Raw genomic sequence first — 14,054 nt, 5'->3', positions numbered from 1 at the left:
ACGCTGATCTTTATACTTGCTAGTAACAAGCTGTTGTTGTATACATGTAGTTCCAAAAGGTCATGAGGTGACTAATGCTGGGATCCTGTGTACAGTTACCTGGGAGGAAAGTCCATTTACTTCAGTGGGACTTACTTCTGGGTAGACATGAATAGTCTTGTGCTGTAATATTGCTATTGATTTGGCCAAGAAAAGTTCCATATGATATCTCCTATAGTACAGGAATCTACCTTATATCAAAGTAGACCATTGATCCATCTAGCCCAGTATTGTTGACACTAACTGGCAGAAGCTCTCTAGAGTTTCAAGCAGGAGTCTTTCCTAGCCCTACCTGGAGGTGCTGGGGATTGAATATAGGACCTTCTGCATACAAAGCATGGGCTCTCCCACTGAGCTATAGCTCCTCCTCTCTATGGCTCAAGCAAAACCAGGGCAAGTTTAAAGTTCCTAATGACACATCAACTAGACCATGTAGCTTGTGCATATTCCCTAAAAGGCTTCACTTGCAGGAAAGCATTACTTTGCTTCTAACTGCACAATAGGTCAGTTCCGTAATAACAATGAGTAATTTCCATAGCCTTATTTAACAATATCTGGCAGGGAAAGAGTAATTTATTTCAAGTCTATAAGCCATAAGTTACAACAGAGAAAACTCTGTTTTATAGATGTAAAGCTTCTTCATACCGTATGTTGCTTTAAATAGGGATAAATAGCCAGTATAGTTACTTGATGTCATGACGGAACTACAGACCAAACACTAGAGAGAGTGCAGTTTTTGAAAATATTTTTGTGCATTCATATAGGTAGAAAATGAATTTATACTACCTACTGAGAAAGAGATATTTATTGAGCAACTGAAAGAAATTATTGATAAAGCAGAAGATATGCTTAGTGAAGATACAGAAGGGGAACGAAGTTCTGATCAGGGTGCAAGCCCTCAGCAAGATATGTATAAGCTGGACATCAATGAGGTATTGTTAAAAAAAAGTGGATGATATGTTTCTAAATAACACATCTTTATTATCTTTAACAGCTTACTCTAATGAGGTAACACTGAAAGGAATATTTAATCACTTCTGCAGTATACTGTTGGTGATTTCATTAACCAAATATTTCAAATAACAAATTTTTTGAAGATTACTAATGGGTTACTAGTAATTTCTAAGATTACTAACGTAGGTTACTAATGGTATTTTTTTCATTTTCAATAGGAGAATCGGCAATGCCAGGCAAGAACGCCAGTGTACCAACAAAATGGTAATAGTGTTTTTATGAACATATATGTATATATGTGTCATCACAAACTGTACAGCAGTCCATAGTCTATATTAATGATGATTGCCTATTTTAAGATGATATCAGCCCAGCCAATAGTCATTGCATGGAACGTGCCACAAAAGCTCAAGTTTGTTTAGTGTCACACGTCTTTCAGCTACTACTAGTCTAGTAGGTAGGGGAAATGAAAGCTGACTGATTGTTCTCACCAGCTCAAGTAATCTTTCTTCCTGACTCACTTTCACATTTCTAAAAATGAGCTCATTGTTGGAAATGAGCTCCCTTCTGTGAGTTATGCTGATCTGCCCCATTCTGGAAACTAGCTTTTCTGCTTATTTCAGGTTATTTTTTATTTCTTTATTTTATTTATTTACAGCATTTATATACCACTCCACAACTAAACAGATTCTGGGGCAGTAAACAATAAAAGATAAAATGATAAAAGATGAAAGAAATAAAATAGCATATTAAAAAGTGTTATTTTGAAAAATAGAATACCGATAAAAATCGTGGCTGGTCTGTCAAGGAAGGCTTCCTGGAATAAAGAGGTTTTCAGGACGCGCCAGAAACAACGCAGTGTTGGCACCTGCCTGACCTCCAGAGGCAGGGCGTCCCACTGAAGGCTCTTCTCCGGGTGTACTCTAGCCGGGCCTTGGGTCCATGCAAAACTACCAGGAGCATTCCCTCTGATGACCTCAGTGACGGGGCAGGTTGATAGGGGAGAAGGCACTCTCTCAAGTATCCTGGTTCCAAGTTGTTTCAGCTTTATACACTAGTACCAAAACCTTAAGCCTGGCCCACCAGTGAATAGGCAGCCAGTGCAGTTCCCTCAAGAAAGGAGTTGCATGCTGAAAAGCAGCAGCTCCTGACAACAGTTGAGCTGCTGCGTTTGGCACTAGCTCCAGCTTCTGGACCAGACGTAAGGGCAGCCCCACATAGAGTGCATTGTGGTAATCCAGTCTTGATGTTACTAGTGCCTGCACCACTGAGGCCAGGCTATCCCTGCCCAGAAGAGGTCATAGCTGGCAAAGCAGCTGAAGCTGGTAGAAGGCACTCCAAGCCAACATGGCCACATGGGCCTCCAGTGACAGGTTCGTACCCCCAGACTAAGAACCTGATCTTTCAAAGGGAGCACAGTCTATCCAGATCAGGCAATGAGTCTATCTCCCGGACTCGGGAACCACTCACCCACAGATCTTCTGCCCTGCCAGGATTCAGCTTTAGTTTATTGGCCCTCATCCAGCCTATTACTGAGTCTAGGCACTGATCCAGGACTTACACATCCTCTTCTGGTTCAGATGTCACAGGGAGGTAGATTTTTCAGACGTACGAAAGCCCTGTTGCACAAGCTGTCACTCCTGCAAGTGCACGAGCACAATAGGATACTACCCAGAGTAGGCACTGCAGATTGCTTTCTGGTAATATATTACCTTTGGCAGGAAATAAAATGTGAAACATAACCTGGATAAGCCTGTGCATAGCTTTGCATTTGTCCCTAACTCATAACATCCTGCAAAGATTACTTCTGATTCTTTTGTTCTCTAAGATTATGATTCTGTATATAATTACCTGAGAGTTACCTCCACTCCACACAATAGGACTTGCTTCTGAGTAAACATTGATTTTATTGTCTGTGCTATAGATATTATGTATTTTATGTATAGATTCTAATTATTTTATTTTTGTTACTGTCCACATTTACAAATAGAAGCTAGTTAAAAATGTATAGGATTGGGCTATCATTGTATAAGCTGACCAGCCATTGTTTTAATCTTCATTAGTTCCATTAACCATCTGGCGGTATCATCTTTAGCTGTGGTAGTTCTGCATCATTATTCTTTTATTATTATTATTATTATTATTATTATTATTAAGTGCAAGTCTAGTTTGACTAAAGAAGCTTCTGGCCAGCTATTGGTATAAAAACTTTGAATGACGTAATTCTTCTTTTCTCATTAGTTCTACATACAGGGAAACGTTGGTTTATCATTTGTCCTGTTGTAGAAAATCCAGCAGCCGAAGTACCAGAATTCTCTCCTCCTGTTCCTCAAAGTGCAAAACAGGCTGAAGCCCCAGGTATTTGTGAGCTTTATAGTTTTAACTCTACACCTTTTTAAACTGGTTTTCAGACTATTTTTAAGAAAGGAAGAAAATGAGAGGGAGGGAGGGAAAAGATACAGTAGGAAACCATTTTAAACAAGCACCTAGCCAAAGAGATACTCATGTTCAAGATACTATCTCCAGTTGTTCAAGATATATTTTTTATTTCCTCACCAGTACCTGACAGCCCAAAACCAAAAATGCAGAAACAGGAACATGGAGAAGCCATCCAGAAATATGTGTATTTAAACTGTAGGTTTAAAGTAGCAATTAGCTTTCCAGGAACAGGCAGTTATTTCAATCATTCATTACCCAGGAGGACTGGAATAGCCAAGGGCAAGCAGTACCATTGTGAGAACTAGTGAGAGTTAAATTAGTGTCAAACCTTGCTACAAAGAGTACACATTTATGGACATTGAACTTAATTCCTTTTTGTTTTACATGTGCAGAAGCAACTGAAGTTCTTTTCACATAAATGAATTTTAAAGGCCCATGTTGTTGTTGTTCAGTCGTTCAGTCGTGTCCGACTCTTCGTGACCCCATGGACCATAGCACGCCAGGCCTTCCTGTCCTGCGCTTTCTCCCGGAGTGTGCTCAAGTTCATATTCATTGCATCGGTGATGCTATCTAGCCATCTCATCCTCTGTCGTCCCCTTCTCCTTTTGCCTTCAGTCTTTCCCAGCATCAGGGTCTTTTCCAGAGTGTTTTCTCGTCGCATTAGGTGGCCAAAATATTTGAGCTTCAGCTTCAGTATCTGTCCTTCCAATGAGCACTCAGGGTTGATTTCCTTTAGGATGGACTGATTTGACCTCCTTGCAGTCCAGGGGACTCGTAAGAGTCTTCTCCAGCACCACAGTTCAAAAGCATCAATTTTTCGGCGCTCAGCCTTCCTTATAGTCCAGCTCTCACAGCCATACATTACTACTGGGAAAACCATAGCTTTGATTAGACGGACCTTTGTCGGCAAGGTGATGTCTCTGCTTCTTACTATGCTGTCTAGGTTTGCCATAGCTTTCCTCCCCAGGAGCAAGCGTCTTTTAATTTCATGGCTACAGTCACCGTCTGCGGTGATCTTGGAGCCCAAGGAAGTAAAATCATAAAATGTGATGTCACTGCTTCCATTTCTTCCCCTTCTATATGCCAGGTAGTGATGGGGCCAGATGCCATGATCTTAGTTTTTTTAATGTTGAGTTTCAAACCAGCTTTTGCACTCTCCACTTTCACCCTCAACAGGGTGAGATTCTCTTCGCTTTCTGCCATTAGGGTGGTATCATCTGCATATCTGAGGCTGTTGATAATTCTCCTGGCAATCTTAATTCCGACCTGTGATTCATCCAATCCGGCGTTTCTCATGATGTACTCTGCATATAAGTTAAATAAGCAGGGTGACAATATGCAGCCTTGTCGTACTCCTTTCCCAATTTTGAACCACTCGGTTGTTCCATGTCTGGTTCTTACTGTTGCTTCTTGACCCTCGTACAGGTTTCTCAGGAGACAGGGAAGGTGGTCTGGTACTCCCATCACTTTAAGAATTTGCCACAGTTTGTTGTGATCCACACAATCAAAGGCTTTAGTGTAGTCAATGAAGCAGAAATAGACATTTTTCTGGAATTCTCTTGCTTTCTCCATGATCCAGCGAACGTTGGCGATTTGATCTCTAGTTCCTCTGCCTCTTCGAAACCCAGCTTGTACTTCCGGTAGTTCTCGGTTCGCATACTGCTGAAGCCTAGCTGGTAGGATTTGGAGCATCACCTTGCTGGCATGTGAAATGAGCGCAATTGTGCGGTAGTTTGAACACTCTTTGGCGTTGCCCTTCTTTGGAATTGGAATGTAAACTGACCTTTTCCAGTCTTGTGGCCATTGTTGAGTCTTCCAAATTTGTTGGCATATTGAATGCAGCACTTTAACAGCATCATCTTTTAGGATTTTAAATATCTCAGCTGGAATACTGTCATCTCCACTAGCTTTGTTGTTACTAATGCTTCCTAAGGCCCACTTGACTCTCTGCCATGACCTGTCCGTCTTGGGTGGCCCTGCACGGCATAGCTTATGGCTTCACTGAGTTACGCAAGCCCCTTCACCACAACAAGGCAGTGATCCATGAAGGGGAAAGGCCCATGTAACACCTTGTTATTAATCACAGTTTTCCAGCTGGTTGAAATGGGGCAGTGCCTGATTACTGCTAATAACAGATAAAATGCAATACATTTTGCATTAGAAAAATTGCTAACTAGAGCTGTCACAGTTGGTGAGATTAGCCTTCTTTAATTTCAAATTTCGGTTGAGCATGCAAACTATAAACATTGGCAGTATCCAGCTCTGTCATTCCGCAAGCACAAATGACACTGTGTTAGCAGAAACTAAATTTTTTAAAAATATATTTTTATTTATTTTATCTTTATAAATGAAATAAACAATACCAAAATTACCAACAACCTGATCAATACTACGGTTTCCCAAAAGTACAATATTCTGATGGGGACACCACAATAACAAAAAGAGAAGGAAAAAGAAAAAAAAAAGGAAAAGGGAGAAGGAAAGGGAGTGAAGAAAAAAGAGGATTCTTTCCCTCTCCCTCTCCCTCTCCCTCCCATTTAAAGAATTAAGTTTAAACTCCAATACTCCCTGGCCTCCGATGCCATTCTCTTTTAAAAACTATATCTATAACCTTAACAGTCTTACAGTTTAATAAACAACCTTACATTTCAATATCATATCATCAATCTTATATCAAAGAAACAGGTCACAATTCATTCCCCAAAGCCAATAATAATAATAATAATAAATATAGTGTTATATAATAATAAAACTTAATATAAACCTTCAACAGTCAGTAATATATTTTATACTAGATATATTATCTATTTTAAAATAGAAAATATAAAGAAAAGCAAGAAAAAACAAAAGATGAAAGAGAATAAACGAATATATGTATAATCATTCTGAGCTAGCCTGAATCATGTAGACTAAACACAGTTAACAAAGCTTGTTGAAAAATTCCAGTTCATGGGGTTGTAACAGCAATCTCATGCATTTTTACATTCAGCCATGCCTCCGCCATTTCATGATTTAGAAACTTTTTCATCTGACCTTCAGACACAATACAAAGTATAGCACAATATTTTAAGTAGTATTGTCAATTCATTTGTTTTGCCATATTTTTTGCTTTGATAAATTGCCTTCTTTTATTCGCCACCTCTTTGATGTAGTCTGGAAATAACGTAACTTTATCTTGTTTCCAGGCAAGGCTTCCACCCTCTCTTGCCAAACGCAGTATATAATTCTTTGTGGAGACTTTTGCAAATTGGACTATGATTGTGTAATCAGTCCCTTTAGCATTTGGCACACAAAATGCCTGCTCAATATCAAGTAAATAACCAGATGGGATAAGGAGTATCTCATGCAAAAGTTTATCCACAAAAATAGGCAATTTTACATCATTAGACAGATTTTTAATCCCAATCATATGTACATTGGATCTCCTCGTGAAGGCGAGGAGATCCTTTGAGTTGAGAAATTCTATCAGAGGCATTTTTAAAACAAATTTGTGTCGTAGTTTCATTTCTTGCCACTCTGTCTTCTAGCTCATTAGTCTTTGTCTCCATTTTTTGCCTTGACGCATTAATTAAATCTACAGCTTCTTGCAGGGCTGTGATGGAATTTTGGATTAAATCCAACCTTTTGGCTTGCTCCATAAATTGTGAAGATAAAGTCTTTATCAAAGTAAATAATTCCCCTATATCATCTGTTCTCGAAACTTTTGACACAGGGGGTGCAGGGGGAGTTGATGCCAGCTCCTTTCTTCTCCTCGGCACAGTCATGTTTCTTTCAAACAGATCTTGTAGGTCCTCAGATTTTCTCAAATATTGTTAACATTTCTTAAATCATCCCTCAGAAGTTGCTGATATTTCTTAAAGCATATATTATTATGGAACATGTCAGCCCTGTTTTCTCCTATGGAATAGGAGTCTCAGTACATCTTTTTGCATTGGTAAAGCTCTGGAGAGATAATCCTGGAATCCAGCCCCCCCACTATCTCGAGGGGGGTACTTTTCTCCAAGATGTTTTCCAGATGTTGCCTTGCCCCCTTTTAATTCCGGGGGGAATGAAAAGGTTTTTCAACTTTTTAAAAAGCTGTTCGAGAAAGCTCCCACGGAGCTGCCCATGGGATGCTACCAGAGCGACATTGGTTCCAACCACCTTACCATGTGCAGAAACTAAATTCTGAATTATGTACAAGAGGATAATCCAACTAAACTTATGACTGAACAACTGGTTGTACATTATGCTTGCACAACTGGTTAGGCAAGCAGTTGCACATTACACTTGCACCAGTGGCTGTGCAACTGGTTGTGCAAGCAAATTGCACAATCATTTGCACAATGGAAAGATTCTGCAGAGCTCTACTAGCACTATTTGAGTTTGCAGAATGACACCACAGGATACTGACCCAACCTTTAAAAAAAATGCATTAACATGAGGAGAGTGGGTTTTACCTTTCTGCTGAGATATTTCTGCTGCATATTGCTATTTGAGGTTCATATGTTGGTGCCTAGATTTTCTAAAGGAAAGCATCATTCTCCGAATTCAGTGTTTTCTCTTGTTGTTATTTATAGATTTAGAGCAGTCAGATGATCAGCAGCAGAGCTCTACAGTGACAGACAAACAAGCAAACAGAGCTTATCAGCAGCTTTCTAATCAAAGGAGCACCTATGAGAGCCCAAGAGCAACTCCTCCTCCTTCTCCCCTGACACAAGTGTCTGCTCAGCCCGCATTGACCTCCCTTTCCCGGGTTCAGCCAGAAACCTCCATTGCAACACCCCCACTAACAGCTCCATATGCTGTAGAACAGGCTACTGAAAGTACATGCCCTCTGCTACAGCCTGTTGACACTCCAGCCCACAGTGCAACTTCACTTGACGAGCATGTTGAGGCTCAGCAACCTCTAAATCCCCCATTGCAGGCACCACAGCAAATAGATGGAAATGCTTGTGTCCCTGATGCAGAGGTTGAACACAGCACGACTGGGCTTCCAAAACTGCTTCAGCCTGTTCCTGTACAGGCAGCAGAAGTCTGCCCACTCCCTGTTGTCTCTGATGCTACTATTTTGGAACACCAGCCTCCAACACAAGTACACAGTTTGCCAGACAACAGTCAGCCTAGCCAGATGCAGCATTCTTTTGTAGGCCAGATACTTCCTGTGACTGCTGTCCCAGACCCTCTGATTCTAGCAGCACCTCAGCTTTCAAGTCCTCCTCCCTTGTCAGTAGCTGCATCCCAGCCGCACATCATGCCAACTCAGTCCCAGCCTACTCCATCCACTGGTCTTGCCGTGAGTGCACCTCAGCCGCCTTGTGCTGTAGAATCAGATGGTGAAGGACCACCCAGAGTTGATTTTGCTGACAACACAATAAAAAGCCTGGATGAGAAACTGCGCAACCTGCTCTACCAAGAGTATGTCCCAACATCTTCTGCATCAACAGCAACACCGGACAGCTTTGTACCTTTAGACCAGGGGGATGGTGAATTTAACTTGGAACCTTTGCCTACTCTTGTGCTGGATTTGAAAGTTCCTGGAACTGGCATGGATGTTCATGCGGCAGAAGACCAACCTGTACCAAGCACAACTATTCCTGATCTGGCAAGTAAAAAAAAAGTATTAAAAATGCCTTGGCTAGTTGGCCTCTTAAATCAGAATTCAGAATCCAAGAGCCAAAGGTACACTTCTGGAAATTCATACTGTATTGTTATGCTTTGTGTTCTGTTTCACAAAGCCAAATACATGACTTTCAATTATTGGTGCAAATTAAACATATTCTTTTCAGACAGATAATATATATGATATATCAAACATCATGGACAAGAAAATTATGCATCTTATAGTTGTGATCATTACAGATCAAACTCAGGGGTGCCATTTAGGAAGGGCATATTGTCTTTCAATCCACCTGAGGGCTATGTACTAAATGTATAAATTCCTTTTTCTTTTTTAAAAACTGAATCTTACCTCCCACTCCACTGAAAGCTTCTAAACAGAGAAAGAAATATTGTGCCTCTGATCAAAATTGATCATGTAAATGTTAATGTGTTTTTACCATTGGCCTTTTCTTTCTGGACCTTGATGCTATTAAGCCGTATTTTAAACAAAAAGGGTTATATCCAACGGTATTCTTTTGCCAGCAGAATGGACACTACTGGTAGATTAAATTTCCTCTGCCCTCTGCAGACCCCTGCAAATCTTCTGCATCTTACCCTCCAGAGCAGATTTGGGTATGGGATGGGAAACTGCAGAGAAGGGAAAGTCCTGTTGCACGAACAGAAGTCCGGTTATGTAACACTGGATTTCACCCTCCAGGGTGTAGTCCACCCTTAAAAGCATGGGCATAGCATTGGGAAATAGGTAATTTGAAATGGAATGGTTAGAACGACCCACTTACCAAGTGAGTAACCATGCTTTTAAGGGTGGACTACACCCTTAGAGGGGTCCCCCACGTAGCCCACCCATGCCAGCCTCCCTGCTGCTTTATATGAAACTAGGTGTCACCCCACATAACCCTGAAGATCGCTCTTGCTGCTTCTGGTTTGGCAGCTGTCAAAGCAGAAGCAGCTTCAGCAGTCTTGATGGAGAAGAGGAACTGGTGTCAGGCACCCTGAAAAATGGGTGTAGGGGACTAGATACAGACTGTCCTCAACTGCTCCAGACAGGCAAGCCAGTGTTCTTTGTTAACCTGCTGTTGTGCAAGAGTGCAACAGCGGTAAACTGAAGGGGGAAAAAAGGAAAAAAATAGGCGGACATAAGCACACATTCTCCAGGTACAGGGAAGAGTGAAAAGTTTCCCAAGCCCTGGTTTTCTGCAGAAATAGGGCTGGGAAAATTTTTTTTAAGGGTTACGACCATGATTGCGATCAGAGCTGCGATGGGGGTATTGGTGGGGATGAAGGGGGTGCTCATGAGTGCCCTGCTGATATGCCACTTAGGCACAGTTGGCGGGGCTGCCACTGGCAAGGGGAAAGTGGTTTGGGCATGATTGGGAAAAGTGATCATGGTCACACTCAGGAAGTGCGGCAGGGGTTTCTGCCTCTCTTACCATGCAGCTTGCTGCCCAATGCCCTTTATGCATGATGGGCTGGCATGTCCATGTTCGGATGACACACCAACCCATCATGGGTAAAACAACTCCTACAACAGACCATGGGTCATCAGGGTGGGTTGTTTGGGAAAAACAACCCACTCTGATGAAACCGGTCCAGGTTCGCATGGTATGCTAACCCACCATGGGTTTTTTCAGACAACAACCCATTGTGGCTTAGAGTGCAAGCCTATCAAGATAGGCGACCGCCTCCGAACTCAGAGGTGACCACCTGTCCAAAGCAGGGCAGGAGAAGCACAGACGGGATCATTCCCTCCTGGTTCTCCTGCCCTGTTTTTTTTGGCTAGACAGCCGATTGTGGCTGTCTAGCTGCAGGAGCACGGAGTGGGGAAGGAGGCTGGGTTATAACACATAGGATGTGTCATACAGGCAGCTATGCTTTCCCCGCCCCGGAACACCCCCAGCCATGCCCCTTTCAGGCTGCTCCTCACTTCTCTGGTGAGCACGGAGGATGGGCCTGTTCTGTGCTGCCTCTTAGGCAGCTCGGAAGTGGGGGGAAGTCAGTTCTCTGGGAACCGACCTTGGAATGTGGGCTCTGAGGTTGGTTCCCAGAAAACGGCATATCATGTGGCTGTCTAGCCGCTGTCTAGCAGCCATAGGATTGCTCCCTCCGCATGTTATGCAAACGCAGTTATTGTCTTCACCATGGTTTGGGCCAGCTGTTCTGTAGCTGTTTATGTAATGCTTATATTATTAAAAGGACTTTAACCACTTGATGACTTGTCAACTTCTATTTAAGAAAAAGTAATATGGAGTCTGGAAAAGGGAGAAATGCAAATTACCATGTAAGATAGACTTTCTAAAAGATAAAATGTAAAATAAGTTTGAGAGGCTCTGCATATATAAATCAAAACTTTCCACTTGGTCTTTGATTCGTTAATTATATTTTGGTCCTTTCATTTAAAGGTGGGAAAATCAGAAGTTACTTGTACCAGTATCCAGCCTTCAGAAATAAGCCATGGGTCAACAAGCAGAGCAGGTAGCAAACCGTGAAACAACTTTATTGTCTGTTCTTCCTTATAGATATCCTTTGGACCAACTAATATTGATATGCACTAATTGTGGATGGTTTTCTAGATGTTATCATTAGGAGGTCTACGAATCACAGTATGTGTTGTTGCACCATGCAATTGGCAATATAGCTTCTAATGCAGAATCTGACAACTTCAGCAGTTATTTGAATGTCTTGCCTTTATTCATGTGTAACAACTTATTGTTTACATATAAGGATATATGATGATATACCTAAATGTTAACATATGATACAAAACAATGGCACACGTAAGCCCAGCATGGACAATACTTTACCCTCCAAGTAGTTGGGGAACAAGATGATATCAATTTAACCGTGTGCTTTGGGCCAAATTTCTTTGGATTTTACATACATGCAACTTATTCAAATGTTACACTCAGGTGTACCCAGTGAAGGAGGTGGGAAGGTGTGATCTTGCTCCCCATCAGACATAAATGGAAGGCAGGATAAACTATTGTCTGGATCAGGCCATTACTTCATATTCTGGTTGTAACTGGAAAACTCTGAAATGCCAGCATTCTTAATTCTGAGAAAGGAAACAATTTCCCACCCTGAATTTCGAACATTATTTTGCTGAGCAGATTTTAACATTTCCATGCTACAAATTTCCAGATATACTTGGTGCTTACCTCACCACCACCACCGATAAAAAAACAAATTAATCATTTTTCATGAAAATTCACTTTAGATGCTTTTGCAGGTCATTATGTGTCTTTTAAAGGGTTTTTTTGTGCCACTTAATCTCATTCTGCAAGATACTGGGGGTATTTCACTGTATAAAGTCATACAATCATATAGAATAGTAGGGTTGGAAGGGGCCTATAAGACCGTCGAGTCCAACCCCTTGCTCAGTGCAGGACTCTTAAGTCAAAGCATCCCTGACAGATGGCTGTCCAGCCTCATCCTGAATGCCTCCAGTCTGGGAGAGCCCACTACCTCCCTAGGTAAATCTCAAGCAACTGGAAATATTATTCTTTACTTGATAGTAACTAAATGTATTTTATTATCAATCATGCCATGCCCAATCTGAATTATAAATAATTATAATAATTATAAATTATAAATATTGAAATATTGAAAAAATGATTAATTCTGAAGAATAACTTCAGAGGCAGTTTCCCCAAAGCATCATTTAACTGCCCAGTTTCATTAAGCCACTGCTAACAAGTTGCAGATGACCATTTCACATTCAATTGCGCTCCTTCAGTATTCAAACACTGGTGAATTTAAAAGTGCCGGTAATGGTGCTGCTTCCACAGTCAGAAATTCCCACAGCCAATGTTGTTTTCTCCATGTCTCTCCAGATCTTTCTGTGATAGAACCGTCACACAATCAACGCCATCAGCTTTCTGGCGGAAAAATGCCTCTCCCCCTCAGTGATTCACTTTTTTGATAGGCCAAATTCCTACATATAAAACCCCATCTGTAAAGTAAACAGATTGTTCTATACTCCAATATTTATTATTTCAAATAATTATAGCAGTGTTTTAAAAGGTGGCAAGGAAGATGCAAGTACTATTAGAATTAAAGTACTGGTTTCAAGCTGTTAAATTTTAGACATTTTATTTGCTATTGTATGAGCAGTTTCTGGTAAACTCTTGGACTATTCTCCCCCAACCTGGCAATCTCCAGATGTGTTGGACTACAACTCCCATAATTCCAAGCCAATTGGCTGGATATAATAGGAGTTGCAGTCTAACACATCTGGAGGGTTCCAGATTGGGGAAGGCTATGTTAGACCTCTTTAAAAGTATATCTGGTTTGTCTTTCCAATTGCCAAGGTATGTAATGTGTATACATGCAAGTCCCTCACCCTTCTTCAGGGGAGGCTGGTGGCTCTGACATTGGTGGGGTGATGAATCCGCTCCATGAAGCACCTTGGATAGCTCCCTTAGAGTTCTGACTGGTTTTGACTGAAACCTGGAGCAGATTCACCACTCCACTGACAGCCTCCAATGGCTTCTTATCACACTTCATGTGGAGGGAAATGTGCAGTCTGCATGACCAACTGTAGCCCTCTGTTTATAAGTTTGGATGCCTCAGTAGAAGCACAAAAATGGAAGTGCAAAGCATGTGTCTGCTTATCAGTACTTCCTCTCATGTTCAAACCCAGCCTATTCTCATACCTTGGCACTACAATTGTGTATTGAATACTGAAAGTACTTTCACATGGAGTGAGAGAAGGCAGAACGTGTATATGATCTTGAGGATCTTTTACACGTTATATGATCTTGAGGATCATTTACACATTTATTTTCTAAATAAACATAAAATAGAGTTGTCAGAACTGGCCCATTCTGTAAATATTTCCCCTCTTTCCTTTCAGGCATCCTTAATTTTTTTTTAATTAAATCCTACTGTATGTTGTGTGAAATACTCAATTCATTGCACTGAATTTGTGTCTGAATATTCACAGCATGTACATTGTGATTATTTCAAGTCTTGCATCTGCCATTGTAATTTACATTTAATTCATGCAGATCTGAGCTGTAATT

General features: G+C 41.2%; 1 protein-coding gene across 1 annotated transcript in view; it reads left to right on the top strand.

The window, feature by feature from the left end:
• Window positions 1-14,054, top strand: part of WNK2 (WNK lysine deficient protein kinase 2) — a 141,899-nt gene that overhangs the window by 109,682 nt on the left and 18,163 nt on the right. Inside the window, exons 17-21 of the mRNA XM_084839976.1 lie at window positions 804-971; window positions 1,212-1,257; window positions 3,235-3,351; window positions 7,992-9,016; window positions 11,433-11,505. Coding sequence (XP_084696102.1) covers window positions 804-971; window positions 1,212-1,257; window positions 3,235-3,351; window positions 7,992-9,016; window positions 11,433-11,505 — 1,429 coding nt within the window. The remainder of the gene's footprint in view (window positions 1-803; window positions 972-1,211; window positions 1,258-3,234; window positions 3,352-7,991; window positions 9,017-11,432; window positions 11,506-14,054) is intronic.

Source organism: Heloderma suspectum, chromosome 2, assembly GCF_057233095.1.
Source record: "Heloderma suspectum isolate Gila_16-S chromosome 2, 16-S_ref, whole genome shotgun sequence".
Classification (NCBI taxonomy): domain Eukaryota; kingdom Metazoa; phylum Chordata; class Lepidosauria; order Squamata; family Helodermatidae; genus Heloderma; species Heloderma suspectum.
The sequence above is the reverse complement of the archived record's forward strand: the minus strand, read 5'-3'. Positions and strand labels throughout refer to the sequence as shown.